This window comes from Mya arenaria, chromosome 2 (assembly GCF_026914265.1).
Source record: "Mya arenaria isolate MELC-2E11 chromosome 2, ASM2691426v1".
NCBI classification, from domain to species: Eukaryota; Metazoa; Mollusca; class Bivalvia; order Myida; family Myidae; genus Mya; species Mya arenaria.
Window position 1 is genome coordinate 43,173,029 of NC_069123.1, and position 25,401 is coordinate 43,198,429.

Consider the following 25,401-nt stretch of genomic DNA (forward strand, 5'->3'; position numbering starts at 1 on the left):
TGAATAAAAGATGTCTCTATTATGATGTCCCTTTCTTCTTCTTTAGTGATCTTCCACATTGCCACACTCATGCCGAACAAGGAAACAGATCCCAACTGCAATTTCAAAAAGGCGCATATTGGGAATGATTATGTGACGGTGGTCTATAATGACAGTGAAGAGGAGTATAAGATAGGTGTGATAAAGGTGAGTTCTTAATGTAGGAAACATATGGTGAAAGTTGTTTTAATTTGTATGCCCCCAACAGAGGGTCTGTTTGTCTGTCCTTCAGTCTGTTTTTCTGTGTTGGGGTTGTAACTTTGTCATGCAGGAAAGAATTTGCTTGGCACATGTGTTCAGTACAAAAAGCTGAGGTGTTGCATGCAAAACACTTGCCACTACCTCAAAGGTCAAGGTCTAATTTAAGTTTAATCATCTATAAAGTTAAGATTACACTTAGAGTTTAAACATCAGGAAGGTCAAGGTCACACTTGGAGTTAAATCATCTCAAAGGGTTTAATCATCAGGAAGGTCAAGGTCACACTTGGAGTTAAGATCTAGGTCAGTCTTAAGAGATTAATCAGTTTGGAATGCTGCATTTATGCACATAGAGCATAGTTGATTCTGTCCAGGATGTAACTTTTTCATGTTTGAAGTGATTTTAAAATGACTTGGCATATGTGTTGCATGCAGGGTCCATGTCCCTACCTCAAAGGTCAAGCTCACACTTTATCATTATGAAACACAGCTTATATGCATATATCATCTTGTTGGTCATGTCTGGGATGTTGCTTTGTCATGCATACTGTGATTCAAAATAAAATGGCACATGTGTTTGTTACATTAAGGGGACGTTTTGCAGGGAAGACTCATGACCATCCCTACCTCAAAGTTCAAGATCACATTTGGAGTTGAATCATTATTGAATTTTGCATATACATAAAGTATTGTTGGTCATGTCCGGGCTGTTATTTCGACAAACAGGGAGGGATTTAAAAAAAAAAATCGCACGTGTTTGATAAATAAAGAAGATGTGGCTGATGCAAGTCCTTTGACCCTACCTCTTGCTGCATCTCTCCTCCACACTTGACGTCAGCCGTCATGGGGGCAGGCATATGATTAAAGTTTATGATAACTTTTACTGAATGTAGGCATACTAGTAATTGGATAATCTATTAAACTGGATGGCACTTCGGGGGCACTGTCACTGTGACAGCTCTTGTTCATTTATTGCGATTATTTATACCCAGAATGCAAATGACGTTGATTTTGGCATTGCCATCGCATTTTTTATTTCAATTAATTGATTAATTCATTTGTAATATTAATGTCAGAAAGGCCCAAATCACGCGATTTGGTTCGTTTCATTTAAACAGATGTTGATTTAAAAAAATAGTGTATAACAAGCATCAGACATTTATTTATTTCTTCAGGGCCAGTTCAACTATGTAAACATTGTGATTCGTCCCCTTGACTACGAGAGCAATGCCGTCACTCTGCAAGCAAAGGAAGGTATGAAAACTTGCTGCATATATAATAGTCAAAAGTATTTCCACAGACATGATTTTCCTGGATATGTACATGTGCTTGAAAATTCATTTACAGAAAAGACGTTTCTTGCTTGCTTATTATTGAAATGACATTATCAATGTGTTATAATACTTACTTGAAATAATAAGTCAAGATAATCTCCGTTTTCGTAGCTTATAAAAGAAAAGAAAAACAAATATGTTTTTTAAGGTATTCCATGTACAAATAAGTTTGTCATTTTATTACTCCATTGGTTATTCCCAGTAATGTTAAAGTTGGATGCCTGATGAACCTATATTTGTTCTGTATTTCAAATGAAATCTGATGTGAAAATATCTGTTTGCAACTTTTTAATGCCATAAAATGTCTGTTATATATTTGTAGGTATACTCTTAACATATTCTGCAACTTTTTAAAGCCATAAAATGTCTGTTATATATTCATAGGTATAATCTTAACATTTTCTGCAACTTTTTAAAGCCATAAAATGTCTGTTATATATTCATAGGTATAATCTTAACATATTCTGCAACTTTTTAAAGCCATAAAATGTCTGTTATATATTCATAGATATAATCTTAACATATTCTGCAACTTTTTAAAGCCATAAAATGTCTGTTATATATTCATAGGTATAATCTTAACATTTTCTGCAACTTTTTAAAGCCATAAAATGTCTATTATATATTTGTAGGTATAATCTTAACATTTTCTGCAACTTTTTAAAGCCATAAAATGTCTGTTATATATTCATAGGTATAATCTTAACATTTTCTGCAACTTTTTAAAGCCATAAAATGTCTATTATATATTCGTAGGTATAATCTTAACATTTTCTGCAACTTTTTAAAGCCATAAAATGTCTGTTATATATTCATAGGTATAATCTTAACATTTTCTGCAACTTTTTAAAGCCATAAAATGTCTATTATATATTTGTAGGTATAATCTTAACATTTTCTGCAACTTTTTAAAGCCATAAAATGTCTGTTATATATTCATAGGTATAATCTTAGCATTTTCTGCAACTTTTTAAAGCCATAAAATGTCTGTTATATATTCATAGGTATAATCTTAACATATTCTGCAACTTTTTAAAGCCATAAAATGTCTGTTATATATTCATAGATATAATCTTAACATATTCTGCAACTTTTTAAAGCCATAAAATGTCTGTTATATATTCATAGGTATAATCTTAACATATTCTGCAACTTTTTAAAGCCATAAAATGTCTGTTATATATTTGTAGGTATAATCTTAACATTTTCTGCAACTTTTTAAAGCCATAAAATGTCTGTTATATATTCATAGGTATAATCTTAACATTTTCTGCAACTTTTTAAAGCCATAAAATGTCTGTTATATATTCATAGGTATAATCTTAACATTTTCTGCAACTTTTTAAAGCCATAAAATGTCTGTTATATATTCATAGGTATAATCTTAACATTTTCTGCAACTTTTTAAAGCCATAAAATGTCTGTTATATATTCATAGGTATAATCTTAGCATTTTCTGCAACTTTTTAAAGCCATAAAATGTCTGTTATATATTCATAGGTATAATCTTAACATTTTCTGCAACTTTTTTAAGCCATAAAATGTCTATTATATATTTGTAGGTATAATCTTAACATTTTCTGCAACTTTTTAAAGCCATAAAATGTCTGTTATATATTCATAGGTATAATCTTAACATTTTCTGCAACTTTTTAAAGCCATAAAATGTCTGTTATATATTCATAGGTATAATCTTAACATTTTCTGCAACTTTTTAAAGCCATAAAATGTCTGTTATATATTCATAGGTATAATCTTAACATTTTCTGCAACTTTTTAAAGCCATAAAATGTCTGTTATATATTCATAGGTATAATCTTAACATTTTCTGCAACTTTTTAAAGCCATAAAATGTCTGTTATATATTCATAGGTATAATCTTAACATTTTCTGCAACTTTTTAAAGCCATAAAATGTCTGTTATATATTCATAGGTATAATCTTAACATATTCTGCAACTTTTTAAAGCCATAAAATGTCTGTTATATATTCATAGGTATAATCTTAGCATATTCTTTTGTACTCATATAACCCTTTCAAATGACAACCAAATGATACGAGATCACCAGGCATCCCAAATTCACATAAATGAGCATCAGGTACCTTAATGAATGTTTGAAACCTTTTTCTTCTCTTCTGGAGTTCAACTCAATTTTCTCATTTCAAATGCCAATATATTTTAAATATATTAAATTCCACAGGAAAAATCAGTTTGTGAAAATATGTCTTTGATTAAAGAATGTAGACACAGGAGTTGTGGGCCTTGCATGATAGCACTGTTGGTTATTTTATTTGATATTAATATCAAGCTGCTGATATTAAAAAAGTTTTAAATGCTTTCATCACCTGTCTGGCTTTATAAATATTTATGCTAGAGGTTTGTTGTAAAGATATATCTGACTAATAATGGAATATTTTTGCTGGAATATAGATAGGTGGCTGAATGATGGTGTTTGCATTACTAAGACAGTTGTACTAACCCAAGTTATTTTGTTTTAGTTCCATTTCAAGACCAAATTACAACAGGTATGCTTTACTCCACTTCCTACTTGTTGATATATTTACATTTTATACCAGTTTGATTGATTGGAAGAACTGATAAGATGTCATAGTATAGCCATGGACAGGATTCTGTGTTTATAAAAAAAAGTCTCCTTAAAGCTTCAACTGAATTTATTATGTCTCCCCAATTAATGGGGAGACATATTGTTTTTGCCCTGTCCGTCAGTACATCCGTCACACTTCGTTTCTGCTCAATAACTAAAGAACGCTTGCACTCAGGAACTTTATACTTGGTATGCTAGTTGGTCATGACTAGTAGATGACCCCTATTGATTTTGAGATCAGTAGGTCAAAGGTCAAGGTCGCAGTAGATATTCACTATTTAATACGGGTGAATAAACCAAACTTCACTGTTGGTTTGTCTCCTCTCCATAATTACAAATTTCATGTCCATCTTTTTTTTTCTCAGATATGACCACACAATAGGGGAGACAAGCGCTTTTTCAAAAAAGCAATCTCTAGTTGACATCTTATATGCAAGAAATTTGAGGGTGATCATGTGGCATCATGGACTTTTTTGAGAAGTCTCATGATGGCCACTAATTCCAAATGATCAGTATCAACTTTCTAACATTTTACAAATATCCTTTCTTTGTAAGTGTGTCTGTTACTCTGTTTTTTTGTTTGTTTTTTTTTCCTTTTTCCTATTGATTATTCATAAAGCTAACTATCAATGTGCATTAAACATTGATAAAATATGTTTTTAAAAAATTTGTATCTGGATTTTGCCAAATGTTTGCACCATGTATATATGGAATGATGGAAAGGCGACCATTTTATGAATAAAAAATAGGAATGAAATTGCGGGGGCTATTCTTGGGGCTATTGATATTTATCAGATCAAGCTGGTTTTATACTTAGCCTTTACAATGTTAATATCAACTAACATGAGATCAAGGTGGCAGCATTATAACATGTTTGTTCTTTGACATTATAACAACATCTCATTACATTAAAAGCGACATTTAGATAAATTGGCATCAGTTTATGCAAAATCATTTACACTCTAGAAGATATTTGACCTAACGTTCAACAACTGCGTAGATTAGCTCCACAATTTAGTATGGCAGGTATCCGACCTACATGTTCAGAATTTAAAGAAGAAGACTTGGTTGACCATGGCTTTCGGTTGATAATTTTCCCATTTGGAAGAATCATTACCCAAAAGCCATGGTCAACCATGTCTTATCCTGTATAATACATAATATGTTCTGTCATTTGTCAATGAATTTAAACAGTTTTGGTGATAAAATTGTGGAACAACATAGGATTTGATATTCATGAAGTCTGATAGGTTAAAAATTGAGTCATATCAAATTTGTTTTTTAATGGCAGCTATATATAAAAAAATAAGAATAACTGGAAATTGGAATAGCAAATCTCTTCTCACATGTTTTCAGAATTAATCATTTCAATATAGGTTAGGGTCAATCAAGAGCAGTTTCATAAGAATCTCGGCTTGAATGACCCTAGCTAATTCGCTGGAATAGTTAACATTTCTCAGGGGATAAAATAAAACAAAACGTTTTGGCAGAACATTTCCTTGTCTAACTGCTTTTTGACCTTCACCTAATGTAAACAAAGTATGGTTCAAGGTGGCATTTATGGTAAAACTAATTTCACTTTTCTTGCACACATAGTACAAAGCTTTCTTGTATGAAGGTTTGCTTACCAGGTATTCAACGGTCATTTTTATTTTCGTGAAAATGACATCATGGTGCACGTGCTTGTCTGCCTCAGGATATTATGTCATAATCGCCATCATGTGCAGTGATAATCTTACAGTCGGAAACAATAATCATTTTTTTGCGGGAAATAATTTCTATAGTAAAATGTGACTTTAAATAGTAACATGTGTATTATACAGTATGATTGTGGTCTATATTACATTTCAGACATTGCAGGAACGTTGGGACACACAGATACAAAGATCATTTCCGATCACAACCTTGCAGCTCTCATAAGACAGATTGCAATCCACTGCAATGTAAGTGTCCCTTGAGTGCGATATGAATATAAAGCATATGAATTCATTGTTCGAGTTCAGACTCAAGATCCAAAATGCAACTTCGTAACTCTTGTTTTAACGAAGTATTGATGATTAAAACGTTTAAATATATTACCACATGAAATATTCACTAAAAATTTACACAACTTATATAAAGATAATGTTACTTAAAACTGTTTTTTCCTTTTTTTAATCTAAGTCTAGACTCTGATTTAAGACTGTTCATAGTCATGGGCTCTGAAAAGTTCAGACTCACAACTCAATAAGTTGCAAATCTTTCTTGTAACATTATTCTTTGATGATGAATTTTGAATGACATAATACCTTTCCAAACTTTACTGTCATTTTATGTAGTTTGTAAAAGGAATGAAATAGAAACTACTTTTGGTCATTTATAATTTGCTTTTCTGAGTACAAATTTTATATGATGCATGAAACAATATGACATCATTATTTCTTGCTATTAAAAAAAGGAATGTAGTTCATATGATGGGTCCTGTATTAAAGGCAATGGGGGCTTAGAACATTTCTCTGTTACGGCACATCATCCGCCGTTCTGGCTGTGTCAACCTGTACAGGTCTTCTTTGAGCTTCAACCTTCCACGTCCTGACATCACTTGAAACTTTATAAGATACTAGGAATTATTTAGATATAAGACAGTGCTTTGAAGCAGTAGCAGCTAATACAGTTAGGCCAAAGAGAAAGATGATATCTTGTCAAATGATCTAAATTTCTCGTGTCGGGTAAGAATAAATTTGTGGATAATGATGATAAGTAAGTGTACCGGAATGCCTTAGAAAAGGCATCTAGCTCAGAACTATTTCTTAAAAAAATAATTTAATTATCTTTACGCAAACATTTTTGCTATAATACGACACATGTCTGCTGCTGTTTTCATGTACTTGTGTTCTCAAAGTCAAACAAGTTGGGAACTATTTCTTAAAAAAATAATTTAATTATCTTTACGCAAACATTTTTGCTATAATACGACACATGTCTGCTGCTGTTTTCATGTACTTGTGTCCTCAAAGTCAAACAAGTTGGGGATGTAAGTCAGCTTATAGTCGCTTAGCTTATAAAGCTAATTAAAGACAATTTCCATTGCAGTTAGCCTCTATGGTTCTTCAGCGGCAAGCGTCCCAGCCCCAGGACCCGTTTGCAAACAACTGGCTGGAGCGTCTTCGGAAGATACGGCGAATGAAAACCCTTGTAGATCCAGTGGTCCAGAGTCCAGATTCTCCAACTAGAAACATGGAAAACTTTACCCAATATGTTTAGTGTTTTATAAGTGTGCAAAAAGATATTTTGCATTTTTTTTATAGTTACTCCCTTAACTTTTGCTATGGTAGTATTTTTAAAATGATTTAGGTATCAAAATTAGGTTCAAATACATCCAGATGGATACACAAGATTTTTGAAATACTATATATTTTTTTAAAAGTAGTCTGCCTTCCTTTCCAATACAATAAGAGCACAAACTACCATTTATTATGACATAAAACTGCATTAGACTTCTGCATACATCAATCAGGTCACGCTCTGTATGTACGTAGGCACCATGTTTGAAGTAAACAGCCAGGAAGATAACATCATTTTAAAGATTTTTTAAATGAATGATTATTACGTTTGAAACTTATTAAAAGATATTGTTTATCAGGAAGTATATCTAGTCATTACATAGTTGATCGGTAAAACAAACCAACAATAGAATCTGAGCAGTCATTCTATGGTATTCATTCCTTACTTGTCATTGTTAAATTAAAAGATTCGCGTGTATTTCATAAACATTTGAATTTTGTTAAAAGCCTGAAAAAATTAATGTATTTTGACATTATCAAAAATTATTTCATATTACCATTTAGTTACTTTAGTGAGAAAAAGGAATTAAGTTAGGAAAAGACATTTTACAAACGCCAACTCTACAGTATTTTGTATTTTTTTGAAGTCCATATCCAACACAATACATAGATTAACAAACATCACAATTTGTTATGTACATAATTATTATGTATGTACATGTTACATGTATGTAGCTTTGCTGTGCATATTCGGTTGACTAAAAAAAGAAATTTTATTTGTTTAAGCCTTAAGGACGATACCATTTTTTTTGTAAAAACATCCATTAGTCTGTCTTGATGCAGCATGCAAGTCTGTCTTGATGCAGCATCAGATAATCTGTCTTGATGCAGCATCCGATAGTCTGTCTTGATGCAGCATCCGATAGTCTGTCTTGATGCAGCATCCAAGTCTGTCTTGATGCAGCATCCGATAGTCTGTCTTGATGCAGCATCCAAGTCTGTCTTGATGCAGCATCAGATAATCTGTCTTGATGCAGCATCCGATAGTCTGTCTTGATGCAGCATCCGATAGTCTGTCTTGATGCAGCATCCAAGTCTGTCTTGATGCAGCATCCAAGTCTGTCTTGATGCAGCATCCGATAGTCTGTCTTGATGCAGCATCCGATAGTCTGTCTTGATGCAGCATCAGATAATCTGTCTTGATGCAGCATCCGATAGTCTGTCTTGATGCAGCATCCGATAGTCTGTCTTGATGCAGCATCCAAGTCTGTCTTGATGCAGCATCCGTTAGTCTGTCTTGATGCAGCATCCAAGTCTGTCTTGATGCAGCATCAGATAATCTGTCTTGATGCAGCATCCAAGTCTGTCTTGATGCAGCATCCGATAGTCTGTCTTGATGCAGCATCCAAGTCTGTCTTGATGCAGCATCAGATAATCTATCTTGATGCAGCATCCAAGTCTGTCTTGATGCAGCATCCGATAGTCTGTCTTGATGCAGCATCTAAGTCTGTCTTGATGCAGCATCTAAGTCTGTCTTGATGCAGCATCTGATAGTCTGTCTTGATGCAGCATCCGTTAGTCTGTCTTGATGCAGCATCCAAGTCTGTCTTGATGCAGCATCTGATAGACTGTCTTGATCAGCATCCGATAGTCTGTCTGGATGCAGCATACAATAGTCTGTCTGGATGCAGCATTAGAATGTCTCGATGTGAAATCTTAATGTTTTTATGTTAAAGCTATTTACATGGACCATTTGGAAATGTTCTGTGTAAGCTGATGGTTGTGAAGATGTAAACTCATTCTGCTGTATAAAGTCTGACTACACAACATGGAGAGCTTCATGTGCAGCTGTCAGGGACAAAATATACGTATCTCTAGTCCAGTATGAGGCATTATTCATGTATTCAGTACATATATACCGGTACAAGTGGTAGTAAATTAGTTGTTAGAGGTGAATATGTTAGTTTCCTTTCATTGGAAGTGGTTTTACATGTTTTCTAGGTCAACTTTTAATAACATGGTCTGTTTCCTTTGTATGTGAAACATAATTGTTAATGAGGCCAAAAACTGACAAATTCAAAAATTAGCCATTAGACCTATTTTGGAGTGTTGTAGTACAGATATTACATGATTGTACATAGGGATATTTTTCACAAAGAAGCCATTGTGCATTTTTATTCCAGTTAATCATCAGTAGAATAGTGGAGATTGCAAAGCAACAAACTTGATTCAATCAAGTCTTGTTTTCCAATTGTAATTTGCAGAAGCTAGTGTCTGAAACTTCTGTCATTTGATATTGAAGTCTGTGATTGTATATGGGAGGAGCACAAGTTGAAATTGCGAGATGGTTCCATGCATTATACTATCATATAGAGTGTACTAAGCTGAAAACGTGGCGGTCAGTGCATTATAGTATTAGAATTTGTTTAACTAGATGGTGAAATTAAAGTGGCATATAAATGCTGAGTGACAAGCTGTGCCCTTTTCCTGTGAATCTTTATAAATGTACATTTATGGGTAAATTAAGGTGTTTGAATACCTTACTTCACAACCTTTTTTATTCTTGTATGTTTGGATTTTGTCTGTTGTATCATTTTCGATATAACGGGAACTTTTTGTCTGTTATTGATGTGCTTATTTTTGTATTTTATCCTGTGAAACAAATACTATAATCTCAAAAATTAAAGTATCATAAACCTTTCCAAAGTGCTACTTGTTTGTAAACCATCAAAGGACTTTATGTAATACATGTATAACCGTATTCCTAAACTCCACAGTGTGATGATGCCAAATGTCGAACAAGGCCATTCCAAATTGTTTTTGTTTAGCATAAGGTGTTTCTATTTTAAGACCTATTAAGATGATAGGGAAATTAAATGTCATGATGAATACAAGCCAAATACCAGAACGAGTATTTCAACCTTGTCAAAATACTTACAGCAGTGGTCATGCAAGCTACCCGGCATTTTAAAAACCTTAAAAAAGAGCTTCAACTATTACTAAATGTAGACCAGTTTATGGTTCATTATTAATCTTTAAACTTGTTTTATTATTAATTTGGTCTCATAAATGCAGTTTTATCTTTTGCTGTACTCTGATTTTTAAAAGCTGTTCTTGGTATCAAAGGTCCAAAACCTACTAGCAAGATGATGCTAGACCAGGGATGTGATTCACCTGGCAGCTGAAACAATTTTGGAAAGTGGTTGGGTGGCAATTAATCGGACCCTTAAGCATCCTGACACAGAAGCAAAACTTGTGTTTAAAAAGCACTTGAAGGCTCTCCTGACATTAAATTTGAAGTAAACTACTTTTAATACTATTAGACAAACAAGAGGCACATCAGTGCCTGTGCTCCACTGGCCAAAAGGTTCAAGCAAAGACCACCTAACGAACATTTTCGTCAAGTTTCATAGAAATACAATCATCAATTTTTGAGGAGAAGTTATTTAAAAAAATTTTTTACTTTAATAGCTCTGGCTGCCATGTTGTGCAGTGGACCGAAATGATTTGGGCAATTTGAGTAAAGGAGCACCAAACAAACATTTCTGTCAAGTTTTATCGAAAAAAGGTCATCGGTTTCGACGACAAGTCGTATAAAGTTTTTTTTATTTTTTAGCTCTGGCAGCCATGGTGTGCAGTGGACTGGAACCATTTAACAAATTTTGGTTAATGACCACCCAAGGAACATTTCTGTCAAGTTTCATCAAAATCTGATCATCGGTTAACATTTAATCTGAATAGATTATGAAGCAAATATCTAACCTGAACAAGAACTGACGAGATAGAATCGACATGGTGTTTCACTTACACTTTTCGGCCATTTAAGTTACTAAAAATAGCTGTTTCATAAACTTTCAGAATGTCACTTAAACGAAAATTAATGTTCAGTCTATATATACTTTCCTATGTATAAATGTAAGGTTTTTAAATTGATCTTTTTGTGAGAACTTTATGCTTATATGTTTACTCATAAATTATTATTGTTTAAAAATTATTTAAAGATGCTATATGTGAAAAATTAAGACATTATTTTTTTTCTATTAAAGGGAGGTAATTCAGTAGTAAAATGTAATCAAAGCTATTAAAGCATGGCATTTCTTTTCTAACCATGTTGATATTATTACAGTCTATTCAAGCAAGATGCCTTTTGTTTTTACATAGTACCCATAGGTTCTGAAAAACAAGGAGCACTATTCCCAACAGAAGGATGTCACACCCTATCACTGCATGAGCATCATAATAAAGAAATGTTTACTCAAACTGCAAGCTGCTCAATTGAAATAGGTATTTACCTCAAGCATACAGTTTTATAATGTGGCAAAATAGTCGGACTACTAGATTGTCATTCGGACTAGTAAAATATGCCATTATGCTAGTCCAACTGGCTAGTAGGTTAAAATGTTTTTCGTGAAGACTGCGGACGAGAAGTCCTTAAAGGTTTTTCTATTTTTAACTCTCGCAGCCATGTTGTGCAGCAGACCGGAACCATTTGGGCAATTTTGGTTAAAGGGCATCCCGATGAACATTTATGTAAAGTTTCATCAAAATCTGATAATCGGTTTCTGAGAAGATGTAGTTTAACGTTTTTTTCTATTCTTAGCTCTGGTGCCCATGTTGTGCAGCAGACCAGAACTGTTTGGGCTATTTTGGTTAAGGACTACCCAAGTAACATTTCTGTCAAGTTTCATTGCAATACGATCATCGGTTTCTGAGGAGAAGTCGTTTAAAGGTTTTTCTATTTTTACCTCTGGGGGCCATCTTGTGCAGTGGACCGAAACCATTGAAGCAAATTTGATAAAGGACCATCCAAGGAACATTTCTGTTAAGTTTCATCAAAATCTGATCATCGGTTTCTGAGATGTTCTTTAAAGGTTTTTCTATTTTTTTGCCCTGGCAGCCATGTTGTGCAGCGGACCGGAACCATTTGAGCAATTTTGGTTAAGGACCACCCAAGGAACAATTCTGTCAAGTTTCATCAAAATCTGCCTATCCGTTTCAGAGGAGATGTCGTTTAAAGATTTTGCTATTTTTAGCTGTGGCGGCCATATTGTGCAATGGACCAGAACCATTTGAGCAATTTTAATAAAGGACCACCCAAGGAACATTACTGTCAAGTTTCATCAAAATCTGCCGAACCGTTTCAGAGGAGATGTCGTTTAAAGATTTTGCTATTTTTAGCTCTGGCGGCCATATTGTGCAATGGACCGGAACCATTTGAGCAATTTTGGTAAAGGACCACCAAAGGAACATTCCTGTGAAGTTTTGTCAAAATCCGCTTATCAGTTTCAGAGGAGATGTCGTTTAAAGTAAAAGTTTACGCACGCACGCACGCACGCACGCACTCACGACGGACAATCTGTGACAACATAAGCTCCATGGCCTTCGGCCAGTGGAGCTAAAAATGAAATAACAACCAAAGGTAACCGGTTAAAAAATACTTTTTAAAAAATGATATGGTCCAGACATATCACATTCTTGTAAACATAGAATCAACAAGCAAATTCATTTGAATTGATATTTTTTGCCAGATGAGGTCAAGAATGAATGAAAATCATGTGTTGGTGAAATATTCCTATGAAACCTGCAATACCACTGCAGAGTGATGACTCTTGGATATTAAACATCAGTTTGTTTGCAGCTGTTTGAAGTAAAAGAATACTGTACAGAGTGTTGTATTTAGCTTTTAGCTAGTAACCCAGCTTTTGACCCCACATTACCCAGTTTCAAACTTATAAAATATTTCATCAAGGCAAACATTCTGTTTTCATAAAGACTGGAACAGAAATATTGCAAAAATATAAAATATGAGCGGATCTCTATTCCCAAGATTTGTCTACGGTTTGACCTAATGACCTAGTTTTAAACCCTATATGACCCACTTAAAAACTCTACCAAGATTAAATCAATTTCTGGAACATTCTGACCATAGTTTCAACAAAGTCTTACCCATCAAAACAAATATATGGTTCCGGACATTTTTTCACAGACTTGACCTAGTTTCTGAACTCATGTGACCGAGTTTAGAAATATAGTGACAAGGAGTCGAACTTACATCATGGGGAACAGTCAGACTTAGTTTCAACATCATTTGACCAATCCCTACCAAGATATGATAAAAAATCGTTGTACAGACAGAATGAGGGACTGACGCTAAGACAATACCTTTGGTTCAGTGGACTTACAAGGCATAGCCAAAGCTGTTCTTTCGAAACAGGTAACCAAGAAGTTGTGGATTCAATCACCACCATCTCTGGGCCTGTCATCAAGTTTTATCCAGGACCAGAGTTAAGAGCTTATAGCTGACATCACAACTAAGCTGAAATAGACCAGGATAAACTAGAAGTTCAATTTTTGTGTCAACTTGCCATATATATTAGTGGGCATAAATAATTAATGTCTGGGCCAGTATTCAATATTGATCTTATCATTATCCTTAAGACATGTCTTAGTAATTCCATTCAGCCTATTGGTCAGCTAAATATACAGGCCAATCAAAACACTTCGTTTCTGATCTTAAATAAGTCAACTATAAGTTGCTAATTGAACAGCCACTAGCCTTTAACTTCGTTCATCACTGGGTTTTAAATAATTAGGCAGAACATCATATTGTGTCACCTGAAGTACCCATTACCATAGGTCTAAGTCAGAAATTGTTCTGACATCTTGGCTGTAACTTGTATATGCATTGGGGAATTATTAAACTACCAATTACAAATGTTTACAATGGGAAGCCAATATTGCATGCAAGATCTAGAAGTAGGTCAAGGGTCACAGGTCAAAATTCCTTGCATTTTAGCATGTCAGTGCTTTTACATGATCTTGGGGTTGTTTCAATAAGTTTGAAGATTTATTCACAGAACTATATTACATCATTTCTATTCAGCAGCGGGACATTGTTTGTGTTTTGCCAACAACCCCCAATCTTGACACAGGCAACCATGTATACCTATCCATCATCTGTTTAATTTGCCCAAACCCAATTACTGTCGTAGTTAAAACCTTTTTGAAGGTCTTTTGATATGATGTATGCTTCAGAAAGAATTACTTAAAATAGGGAAACTAAACTTGGAAATGAATACAGCAGTGATTTGCCTCAATACCCTCGCAGCTGTTTTTAAGCTGCACTCTCACAGATTTACCATTTTTACAACTTTTTTATTTTTTGCCTTGGAAAGAGCAAATTTTGGCGTAAATATCTGCAAACCAATGAACTTTGTCCAAGCAGAAACAAGTAAGGCCACAGAAGAAAACCAAAGTTATGAAAAAGCAAAGATCAAATTCTTTCAAACTTTTAATGATAGGTCATAAAAATACTTTGTTCCCATTACAATGTCCATACATGAATATAATAGCTACAGCAAAATGGTTAACAATTATCATGTTTGAAATCGTGTTATTTTTGTTCATTTTTTTAACAGAAAACCCTAGTTTTCTTTTTCTACAAGCTATGAAGCTATATGCATGACTACTGCAATGATATGTGTTTTGAGTAAATTGGAAAATTTTGCTGAAGCACGTTCAAGTTACTTTTGAATTATCAAGGCATCTTAACAGCACTTGAATCCATTCAATAACACATGCATAGATTGTAGAATTCAAAATCACGGGCATGGTTTTGAACCATTGCCAAACAACAATTTTACAATTTTCAAAACTTAACCAAAATGTTGGTCTCCTTATGTTCGCGTTTCTTTTCCCAGTAGATCCATCAAGATTCAATGCCCATAGCGTGATAATATCTCATTCCAATAATTGATTAACCTAGACATGTTATATAGACAAGTTCTGCAAAATATTTTAGCAATGCGGTGCAAAAAACCCAATCTAAAAGCTTAATATAATTTAACTCGCAAATATTTATATGATATGAAATTTTCTTGAAATCTAACAAGATGATTTAAACAGAAAAATTAAGTTTGAACACATACATGCCATAACTAAATTCTTTAAAATTAAAAAAAGGCTGTAAAGTTAGAAAAAAAGCAAAATATGAAGAGATTTCGGGTTACTGAAACTCTATACCAACAGCGAAAGAAGCTAGAACTAATGTTTAACTCTATAACAGTAAGAATAGCTAGAGCCTTGTGCCAAAATATATATAATAATAGTATATACACAGAATAAGCATAATGAATATTTTGTATAAAAATAATGTATCAAAAAAACAGCAAAAGCTTATCTACAATCAATTCATTCAACAATACTTCTCGTGGTCAAAGCAGACAACAGCCATTGTCGCCAACGATTTAATCATCAACATCAAGATCATCATATAGGCCATACAATGCTGTTTCTCTGAACTTCAACTTGAAGCAGTCTATACCATAACAGAATCAACACATGTGTAAGCCAATGGAAGAACTCAAAATCAAGCTTCAATCTCCACACATACCTTTAACATAAGGACACAAGTTAAGAATTTCAAGTTTATTCAAAAGTGTTGCGAATCAACGATAAAAATGACATTATGTTGTCCACATTAAATAATACATAAATATTGTCATTATTTCTAATTCTATTACAGTTCATACCACAGGAACAAGGGTTATACAGTTATTTATGACGATAATGGAATGCCTTATGCTAAAAAGTCTAGATCTCTGTATAACCGAACAAGAAAACAATATATTGTTCAACTTATCCTATATTTGATTGAATTTGATCCTATAATGCAATGTATCGGTATATGTAATGTATAAATGTAAACAGCACAGGAAACAAAATCAAGCTATTAGCACTTGTGTAATAAGGTATATAATATACAGCAATAACAGATGCACACTAACATAAACACTTTTTTGCTAACATAAAACATACAGAGTATGCTTACATAAAAATTGATCCCAACTCTTAAGAAAAAAAGAAGATTGTATCACATACATTACAGGCACCTTGGCATATGAAAACTGCAATACGGTAAGAAAATCCATTATTACTTGGTAAATTATTAGGGTAAAATTTCTTCATTTTTTGGTTTGCTTTTTTTCTACATACCTCACTTTTAAAAAGTACTACACTCTGTAAACTTTACTTTATAATAAGTAGTTAGGTTACAGAGTAAGTATAAACGGTCCTACATACAAAGGTGGTTATTGATATTTACATATTGTAAGTTAAGCTAAATCAAAACTAAATATTGTCAACATAAATCAAAAGACATTCTCAACAAAATGTACTGCCCTAAGACCATAGTAGAAGGTGTCATAAGACGAGGAAGGTGAATATATTGCTCTCAAATTGCAAGTAAACATTGTTAACATGATACAGTTCAATAAATCCTGCCTACATATGGCAGACATCGGCAAAATGGAATATATCGAAAATTCTCATCATCGCATATTAAAGAAACTGAGCCTAGCACTAAATCTGTCATGGCGATCAGGCGGTCGTATCATTTGTTTTGTTAGAGTCGTCTTCATCGTCATCGTCATCATCGTCAAGGCCTGATGCATTGCTCCGCATGGAAAGGACCGACCGTGTTGTACTGGAACGTGCTGATGGTCTGAAATGATATTGAAAGTAGAAATGAGAAGCTGAATGTATTTTTTATATAGTCACAATCCAACATAATAAAGTGCACAGAAATTAAATAACCTACTCACAATCTAGTGCAATTTCAACAATGAAATATTACAACATGCGATAATATGTATACTACAACATTGAACAAAACAAATAACTACATATTCAGTAAAATCTTATTTCATTATACTGACATGAAATATGTCCTGTCAATCGTTTTCCATTACCTTTGGTTGCGCTTTGATAAAAAGATTGCTTGTGTGTGAGAACCAGTACTGTCAATTATTTGTATGTTAAAGTAAAATGAAATTCATAGTATTTTTATTTTAATGAAAATCATTATCATTACTTTTTCGAATACTAAAGTTATATTTATTTCGGGTTAACAGTTTATACATAACAATGATTGCAATCTAAAAGGGTCAAAAAACCATTTCAGAACTGAAACAACTCGTGCTTATACACATGTAAAACTTGCAAAAGCTACAACTATGGAACATGAAGCGGCTGTGGTAATTCAAACTGTACAAGCGATGGAGCACAACAGCAGAAACAATATATTCAACAAAGCTGTTTTAAAGCCAAATATCCCTGTGGTTACAAGGCACAAATATTTGTATTTTTGTGGCCCTTCTAGCTGTTTTAACCAGCCTTGAGTAACATATATGTGGCGAACGTTTGCTGTTTGGTTCCCCGCTTGCAGTATATGCGCTTCATTTCAACAGGAATACAAAACAGAACAGTTTGCTTACATGAGGAAAAGGCTCGCACTACAACTGATACAATACCTTTTTATCTATCAACGGAAACAGCTCATAATTCCAATGACTTCCAAACAAGTTTATCTACAGAGAGATTTTTCAGGGCCTCACAAATGTGCTGATATTATGATCATAAAACAGTGAAAACTGTTCTCATAACAAACAGAAAAGAAATCAGGGACAATTGTCTTTAAGCAACTAGATGTAATATTCAAAGAATATGGGTGACCCAATTATTGTTAAGTGAAAGCAAAACAACTTAATCTGCTGTTTGGTTGTTTTCAGGGTGCCAGACATTCAGAACAACCTGTTACAGTAGCAAATATTCCATCAGATCTTTATTTTACATGCCTATTATGCTCAGTATAATTTTTCAGAGTAGCTGCAATCCTGGAAATGATCAATCCTATATTAAAATAGCAGAGATTCAGAAAGACAAGAAGTCTTGTTGTTTTTCTGAGATCTTTTGCATGCCTAAATGCAGAGGTGGTATTCAATATTCAACTTAAGTAAATGTTATGGTCATACACCACTGACTTCATTCACTCTATTGGTCAATTATTAATAACAAGAAATCCAATTAGCTCCATCGTTCTTAGATCCTATTAAGACCAATATTGAATACCAGCTCATGATTCTTAATAATTCAGCTAAAGAAAATACATTCAAAGCACTACCGTTACTTTAGTTGAACTGAAAGCATAACATTTGCCATAAAAATATTTTTCCATTATAAAAATGCATTTACAGCAAGAGAAATGAAACTTCTGGACATTCAATGAACAAGGTCAAGTTTGAATATGGGTTAATATCATTTCAAGACTTGGGGAGATGCCATTAATACTTCACCTGAAGGAAAACATTATTTTTCATCATCTAAAACAGCCCTGAAAATTATTTAGGAAGACATTATTAGTTCATGCTATTTTCTTTGCACTTGATTGTGACAAAAGCTTATAGCTTATAGAATCATCCTTGGTAGAACCTGTACAGTTGTCCATTTTGAGTAGCTATGAGAAAGTTCCCCTGGTTAGTATCAAACCAACAACCACTTGTGCGAAAGACCACAACTACTGTCCAGTAAAATCAATGTATTCATGCAACCAGTTACCATATTATCATTTTTCTTGCTCTGCAAAAATTCACATAACAAATCACAAAATGATTTAAAATTGATATAGCTTTGTTCTAGCCCTGAGCTTCAACGTTTACTACATTTATACATGCAGCTAACATACCTATTATCACTTTTTTTGGCTTGCAAAAGTCACAACACAATCAATCATCAATTTTGAATTAATCATGTCAATAATCTATAAAAAAAACTTTTCTGAAAAACTAGCAAATGCACATTGAAATAGCTAGCCACTATATAACATTGCTCTGATTTACCAAAGGACTTTGTTCTTCTTATTGGCTAAAGAATAAGTGATTTCTTGTAAAATATGAGCTCAATGTTATGATCCAAGATGCTTGCTCAATAAGCAGAAATTTCTATAGTTATATTCTGGCTTTGTTCCTATTTTCATGAGAATTGCACAACTTGCTAAGTTAAAATCGAGACAAGACACAGGAAAGCTGAACATTTTAGCTGGGACTTTTCAATAAATAGTCATAACTACGTTGAATAATATCGTGAAATGAATTAATCAAAATAGTTCTGCATTGCAGAGCCGATAGTGCCTGTCCATTACTCACAGGATGCTCTTATTCTTTCTGTGCACAAAACATTTACACATGTAAAAATAACTATATAATTGTTGTCCCGTTAGCACACTCACTTCTCACCTAGGTGACCTAGGTTCGATTCCCAGCTAGGGCGTGAGATTTGGTTTATGGTCACTATGCAGGAAAAGTTGGTTTCCTCTGGGTACTCCAGTTTCCCAAAACACAAGACCGTGTAAAATCATACCAACAAGAGTGATAAATATAATGTTGAAACAACTTGTTTTACAATTGTTGTAAAGTAAACAAGTTTAAACTAACAATATAACCAATCAATAAGTTTAAACTTAAATCAATGAATAAGTTTAAACTAACTATACAACCAATGAATAAGTTTAAACTAACTATACAACCAATGAATAAGTTTAAACTAACTATGCAACCAATGAATAAGTTTAAACTAACTATGCAACCAATGAATAAGTTTAAACTAACTATGCAACCAATGAATAAGTTTAAACTAACTATGCAACCAATGAATAAGTTTAAACTAACTATGCAACCAATGAATAAGTTTAAACTAACTATGCAACCAATGAATAAGTTTAAACTAACTATGCAACCAATGAATAAGTTTAAACTAACTATGCAACCAATGAATAAGTTCAAACTAACTATACAACCAATGAATAAGTTCAAACTAACTATGCAACCAATGAATAAATTTAAACTAACTATGCAACCAATGAATAAGTTTAAACTAACTATGCAACCAATGAATAAGTTCAAACTAACTATGCAACCAATGAATAAGTTCAAACTAACTATGCAACCAATGAATAAGTTCAAACTAACTATGCAACCAATGAATAAATTTAAACTAACTATGCAACCAATGAATAAGTTCAAACTAACTATGCAACCAATGAATAAGTTCAAACTAACTATACAACCAATGAATAAGTTCAAACTAACTATATAACCAATGAATAAGTTCAAACTAACTATGCAACCAATGAATAAGTTTAAACTAACTATGCAACCAATGAATAAGTTTAAACTAACTATGCAACCAATGAATAAGTTTAAACTAACTATGCAACCAATGAATACCAATGAATAAGTTCAAACTAACTATGCAACCAATGAATAAGTTCAAACTAACTATGCAACCAATGAATAAGTTTAAACTAACTATGCAACCAATGAATAAGTTTAAACTAACTATGCAACCAATGAATAAGTTTAAACTAACTATACAACCAATGAATAAGTTTAAACTAACTATATAACCAATAAATAAGTTTAAACTACATGTAGCTATATAACCTGCAAAGATATATTTTTTTGGTACCTTATAAATAATATCAAAGTCTTTTTGACTGTGTGCAAACAGGACTAATGACTGGGTACCAGTAAAAGGAACTCGGTAAAAGGAACTCATATGTACACATCAATGCATACATTTAAATAATTTATAAACATTTCAACTTCGTAATTATATACTATACTAAAATCTAAATCACTCTCTCCTGCATGTGCAAAATGTAATAAAAACACTGTTATTTGCAAACAGAATCATTACAAATGTTGACTGATATTATCTTTATGAAGTCCATTATTTAGTAGTAGTAGGTCTTGCACATATTTTAATCACAATTCTATTTGCAAATAATGTTTTATTCTACTCATTATCCTTTGGCATATGCAAGTCTATAATAAATGGTGCAACTGGTGCAATTTAATATGTTTCAAAATCGTATATAAATAACTGTGTGAAAATATGTTCTGTATAGGATTTCAAGACATATAAGAATACATCGGCAAGGATTCTACAAACAGAATACATTTTTTGCTATATATGTATGCAAATTTGGTTACAGAAATAATACTTAAATAAAACTGTATCTTATAAAGTACAATATACATACTGTAAACTGGCATTATCGTAATGAGTTGGTCACTCAATGGAAAGAACTGACCATTGACAGACCCTTTCTTTTCAATGGCATACTCACCAATTATCTCAATCATTCTTGCTTAAATATGACCATATAACTACGGGGTATTACAAATTTTACTTAGTAACCATCAGGCTACATTTAAGCTCTTGCTTTTTAATAAGATGTTTCTTTACTTATGTTTTTGCCAGTTTACTTAACATAACAATAGTATACTGTCTTGCATAGAATGTAATGATAAATGAAAAACAAATAACTATAAATTTAACAAACAAATATACACAATAAATGGAATACAAAATATACGTATATGCACAAACTGATTATCATTCACAGTTGTTAAATGCAACTTGGCAAATCAGAAAAACTCCCATTCCCAGAAAACGTTACCTCTGACCTGATCAAAGCAAGCTAGTAAATCATTCCTTCAATGCAACATAACCAAAACTAATTCAAAACATCCACATAACAGGATATAGCTAGAATACAGGGTTATTTTGCAAGCATGAAGATGTGAAATTGTAAGAACGTGTAAAATACAGGAAGCATTGTGTGCGAAAGTAACCAAGGCAGCATCTTTGTTACCATGGCAACAATGGTGATAACTTACCTGCTGTCTCTGTTTAAAATAGCAGCACAAAATGTGATTATGAGTGATTTGGTATAGAGCACGACAAAGCCAAGAGTACACCGGGCCGAAACAAAGTAGCACTTGACTCCCCTCCAGCAATCAAGCCAACCCTTATAAGCGTATAGAGATGTACAAAACATCTGCAAAATGCATGAATTACAGTCTTTAACTTTGCAAGCAGAATTCTGTCCTTTATATACCAATTAACTTCAATATCGTATGTTATGGCGCGAAATGTCTGACCTTTTACAAATAACCACCCATGTATATTAAGTAGAAATCCTAACAACCCTTAAATCCCCATCCAACTACCCCCTCCCTATAACATGCATCACTGGAGGGAAGACAAAGACATGTTGTTAGGTCTGGCCCCAAGTCAAACTACAGAAATAGAGGGGTAAAACCTGGCGTGGGCTACCTCAAGTAGACGATTGGGGCTCCAGCCTCGACACTCTGGGTAATAAACTACGAGTTAGTCATTCCTCCCGCTAACATTTCATACCTTTCATGTACAACCCTTCACGTTTCAGTGTATTTTTACTCATTCTATAAGCTTTTATAACTATCAGTTGTTTTTTATTACGTTCTATTTTTTTGTCCTCAAAGCCAGTTTAAATTTATTACTCTATACAAAAAATATAGTTACCCAAGCATGGTAATATTTCTAAATAAGAAATTTGACACAGCTTTGTAGTGGCAAAAGTAAGATACATGAATGCTATCATGCTGGCTCTACAGCTGTATGCACCCTAAATATAGAAAATAGGGCAACATTTCAATGATTTCAAAAACTGTCTTGTACTGTGAAAGGTATGAAAGATGTCATTTAAACATTAACATTACAACACAGAATATCCTTGAAATAGCCCTGCATCAACACAAAATATAGTGACCAACAAAACGGTAATAGCAAATAAACTTTGAATTGAAGCACTCACAATATTTAACAGATAATATACATATATATGCGCTCTACATCTAGATTTTTTATCTCTTCCCTGGCACCATATCATTTGTACAATATTAATATGTTCAAAGCAAACTGTATGTATCCAACTAACATGGGAAATTAATATGCAATGTTACATACATTTGCTCTGAACTTTAATGTTATAATTCTATTCTACTTGATACTGTGCTTTAAGGGAATATTAAAGAATAATACTCACTAATTAAAATTTGTGTACACAGAAAATAAAATAAAAGGAAAATAGTGTCATTTGTTAAGGGTACACTGCATGGCTTACCCTTGCTTCATCTTTGATGTTTAAAAGTCAGCTTCTTTTTAAAACAAATTTCATAACTACCAGTCAAATTTTCAACCTTTTGATAATGCATCACATAGGTCATACTGTTCATCAGCTTCTTATAATTCAAGCATGAGCCATGAATCACAATGTACCTAAAGATTTTGTTATCATCTGAGTTTCATACCCTCCATAAATAGCACCTTAGAAAGGAAGCACCCCCCTCCCCACTCAAACCCCCTTGGAGCCTCACCTGTATTTTTTGATCTGTGATATTTCCCTGGAGAGAGACTCATTAGACTCCATCTGGTCATCTAGGTCACGCTGAATCTTGCGTTTCTGTGCATTCATGCGCGTCACTTCCTCCTCTGCCTCATCAACTTGACGCTTAAGCGCCTTCACACGTGCATTCATCTTGTCCACCTAGGAAATATAACATAAGCTCACAGATAATTTACTTTTCTTTATAAACTGTTAATAACATGGATATCACACTTAATTAACAATAGAAAAGGCTGACATGCATAAAATTGATGGTAGTAAAATTAATTACCTACTTCAGAATGTTTATGCTCATTTATTTTCCTACTCACCTGTTCCTTGTACTGATCAGCATGTCTTCGCTCATCCTCAGCCTGTAGAAGAAGCTCCTTGAGTTTCTTTTCCAGGCGTCGGTTTGCTCGCTGCATTGTGTTACGCTCCCTGGAAATATCACAATACATATCATTCTTTCAGAACCACAATCAAACAATCCATGGGATTCTAATTTTGAAACCATTCACATGTATGTATGTATGGGATTATCAATTTTGAAGAGCATCATTTTTTATGTTCAATCATCAAGCTTCAATTTCACATGTCTAAAAATAATGTAGAACATGTGACTGTAAGTTCACAGGGTTATATACTTGTCTTTCACTTCACTGCAGTCTCTTAAGTAATGTAGTCCAAGATAAACGAGAATTAAGGAGCTCAAAAATTGCATTATTGAACGATACTATAATATGACCGTAATAGATATTACAGTCCATCCTTACTTGGTTTCTAGGTCTAGCTGCTCCTCCAGGTTAGCCACCTTGCCCTCAAGTGCAGCTATAGTTGCCTTTGTGCGTGTGCGTATCTGGCCTTCAAGCTCGGACAGTTTTTCCTTCATTTCCTTGTTGGCACGCTCCAGCTGCATGCGATGGGTCTCCAGCTTCTGGGTGACTGAGCGCTCTGACTGCAGGTCTGTCTGGCACTGCTCAAACTGCATCTGAGCCTTGCGAGCCTTGTCAAGCAGGTCGGCGTTTGAGCCCTGTTCATCCTCCAGTTCGTCTTCCAGCGCAGAGATGCGAGCCTCCAGTCTACGTTTTTCATCCAACAGGGCAGATCTGGTGTGTGTGTAAGAGTGTCAGTGCTTGTTAACTGTTCACTATGAGAATATCAAAGTAAAATCGGGAGCTCTGTTAAGATTAATATTAATATTTTTATATGATACTGAATTCAAAAATAACAACATGGCTATTTAATAAAAACATAAAACAGCGACCAATGAAAGATCTTTCCCTTTGACTCAACCCGGGATTACTTTTCAACCATTATCCTTGGTTACTTACTTGCCAGTGGTGTTGCCGCTGATTTCGTCCTGGAGTTCATCCCTCTCGGCCTCGGCATTCCTGCGTGCCCTTTCTGCAGCCGCCAGATCCTCCTGAAGCTTTAGGTTATCTGTCTCCAGGTTCTTCAGACGTTTCTCAGTGTCCTGAGTTACAAAGAAGTATTGTGATTAAAATATATACAGGCGAGTCTTAATGTTCTTCTTCTTTGCCTTTCTGATTAAATAACGCTACTTTTTTTCAAGAACATACTATTCTTGACTTAACTTAGTATTAACTAATCCAGGCTTGTTTTGAGGAAATACTGTATTTGGCAATTTTGGGACCATCTGGTGTCTAGTCCCTTTAAAACTGATTTGATACATGAAGCCCATGAAAAGGTTACCACAGTTTCTAGACTTAAACAATCATTGAACATGTAATTTCAGCCATAGGCACACATCCAAGTGTTTTAATTCCTCCTGGAAGCGGTCTGCATCAGTCTGATAGCATAAGCCATTTATCGTCTATATGTAAATGGCAGATTTCACGTTTTGGTGACCAAAAAGTTCCCGGCGAATATTGATTTTTAAAATTTATTGC

At 33.7% G+C, this 25,401-nt stretch overlaps 2 protein-coding genes across 11 annotated transcripts in view; one reads left to right on the plus strand and one right to left on the minus strand.

Moving 5' to 3' along the window:
* Nucleotides 1-10,140, plus strand: part of LOC128222939 (tuberin-like) — a 66,570-nt gene extending 56,430 nt beyond the window's left edge. For 2 of the 3 annotated variants that reach the window (XM_052932147.1, XM_052932133.1), the window contains exons 34-38: nucleotides 47-186; nucleotides 1,413-1,491; nucleotides 4,071-4,097; nucleotides 6,029-6,120; nucleotides 7,250-10,140. In XM_052932147.1, the coding sequence (XP_052788107.1) occupies nucleotides 47-186; nucleotides 1,413-1,491; nucleotides 4,071-4,097; nucleotides 6,029-6,120; nucleotides 7,250-7,420 (509 nt within the window). In that variant the 3' untranslated portion in view covers nucleotides 7,421-10,140. The remainder of the gene's footprint in view (nucleotides 1-46; nucleotides 187-1,412; nucleotides 1,492-4,070; nucleotides 4,098-6,028; nucleotides 6,121-7,249) is intronic. The other variant, XM_052932141.1, reaches the window with a different exon arrangement.
* Nucleotides 10,141-14,718: 4,578 nt separating this feature from the next.
* LOC128209128 (myosin heavy chain, non-muscle-like) overlaps nucleotides 14,719-25,401 on the minus strand; it is a 49,873-nt gene continuing 39,190 nt past the window's right edge. For 4 of the 8 annotated variants that reach the window (XM_052913032.1, XM_052913013.1, XM_052913022.1 and 1 more), the window contains 5 exons: nucleotides 24,823-24,965; nucleotides 24,265-24,597; nucleotides 23,821-23,929; nucleotides 23,481-23,650; nucleotides 14,719-16,942 (listed from right to left, as the gene is read on the minus strand). In XM_052913032.1, the coding sequence (XP_052768992.1) occupies nucleotides 16,819-16,942; nucleotides 23,481-23,650; nucleotides 23,821-23,929; nucleotides 24,265-24,597; nucleotides 24,823-24,965 (879 nt within the window). In that variant the 3' untranslated portion in view covers nucleotides 14,719-16,818. Of the gene's footprint in view, nucleotides 16,943-18,572; nucleotides 18,611-21,959; nucleotides 21,969-22,398; nucleotides 22,434-23,480; nucleotides 23,651-23,820; nucleotides 23,930-24,264; nucleotides 24,598-24,822; nucleotides 24,966-25,401 lie in introns of all 8 variants that reach the window. The other 4 variants (XM_052913040.1, XM_052913056.1, XM_052913048.1 and 1 more) reach the window with 4 other exon arrangements.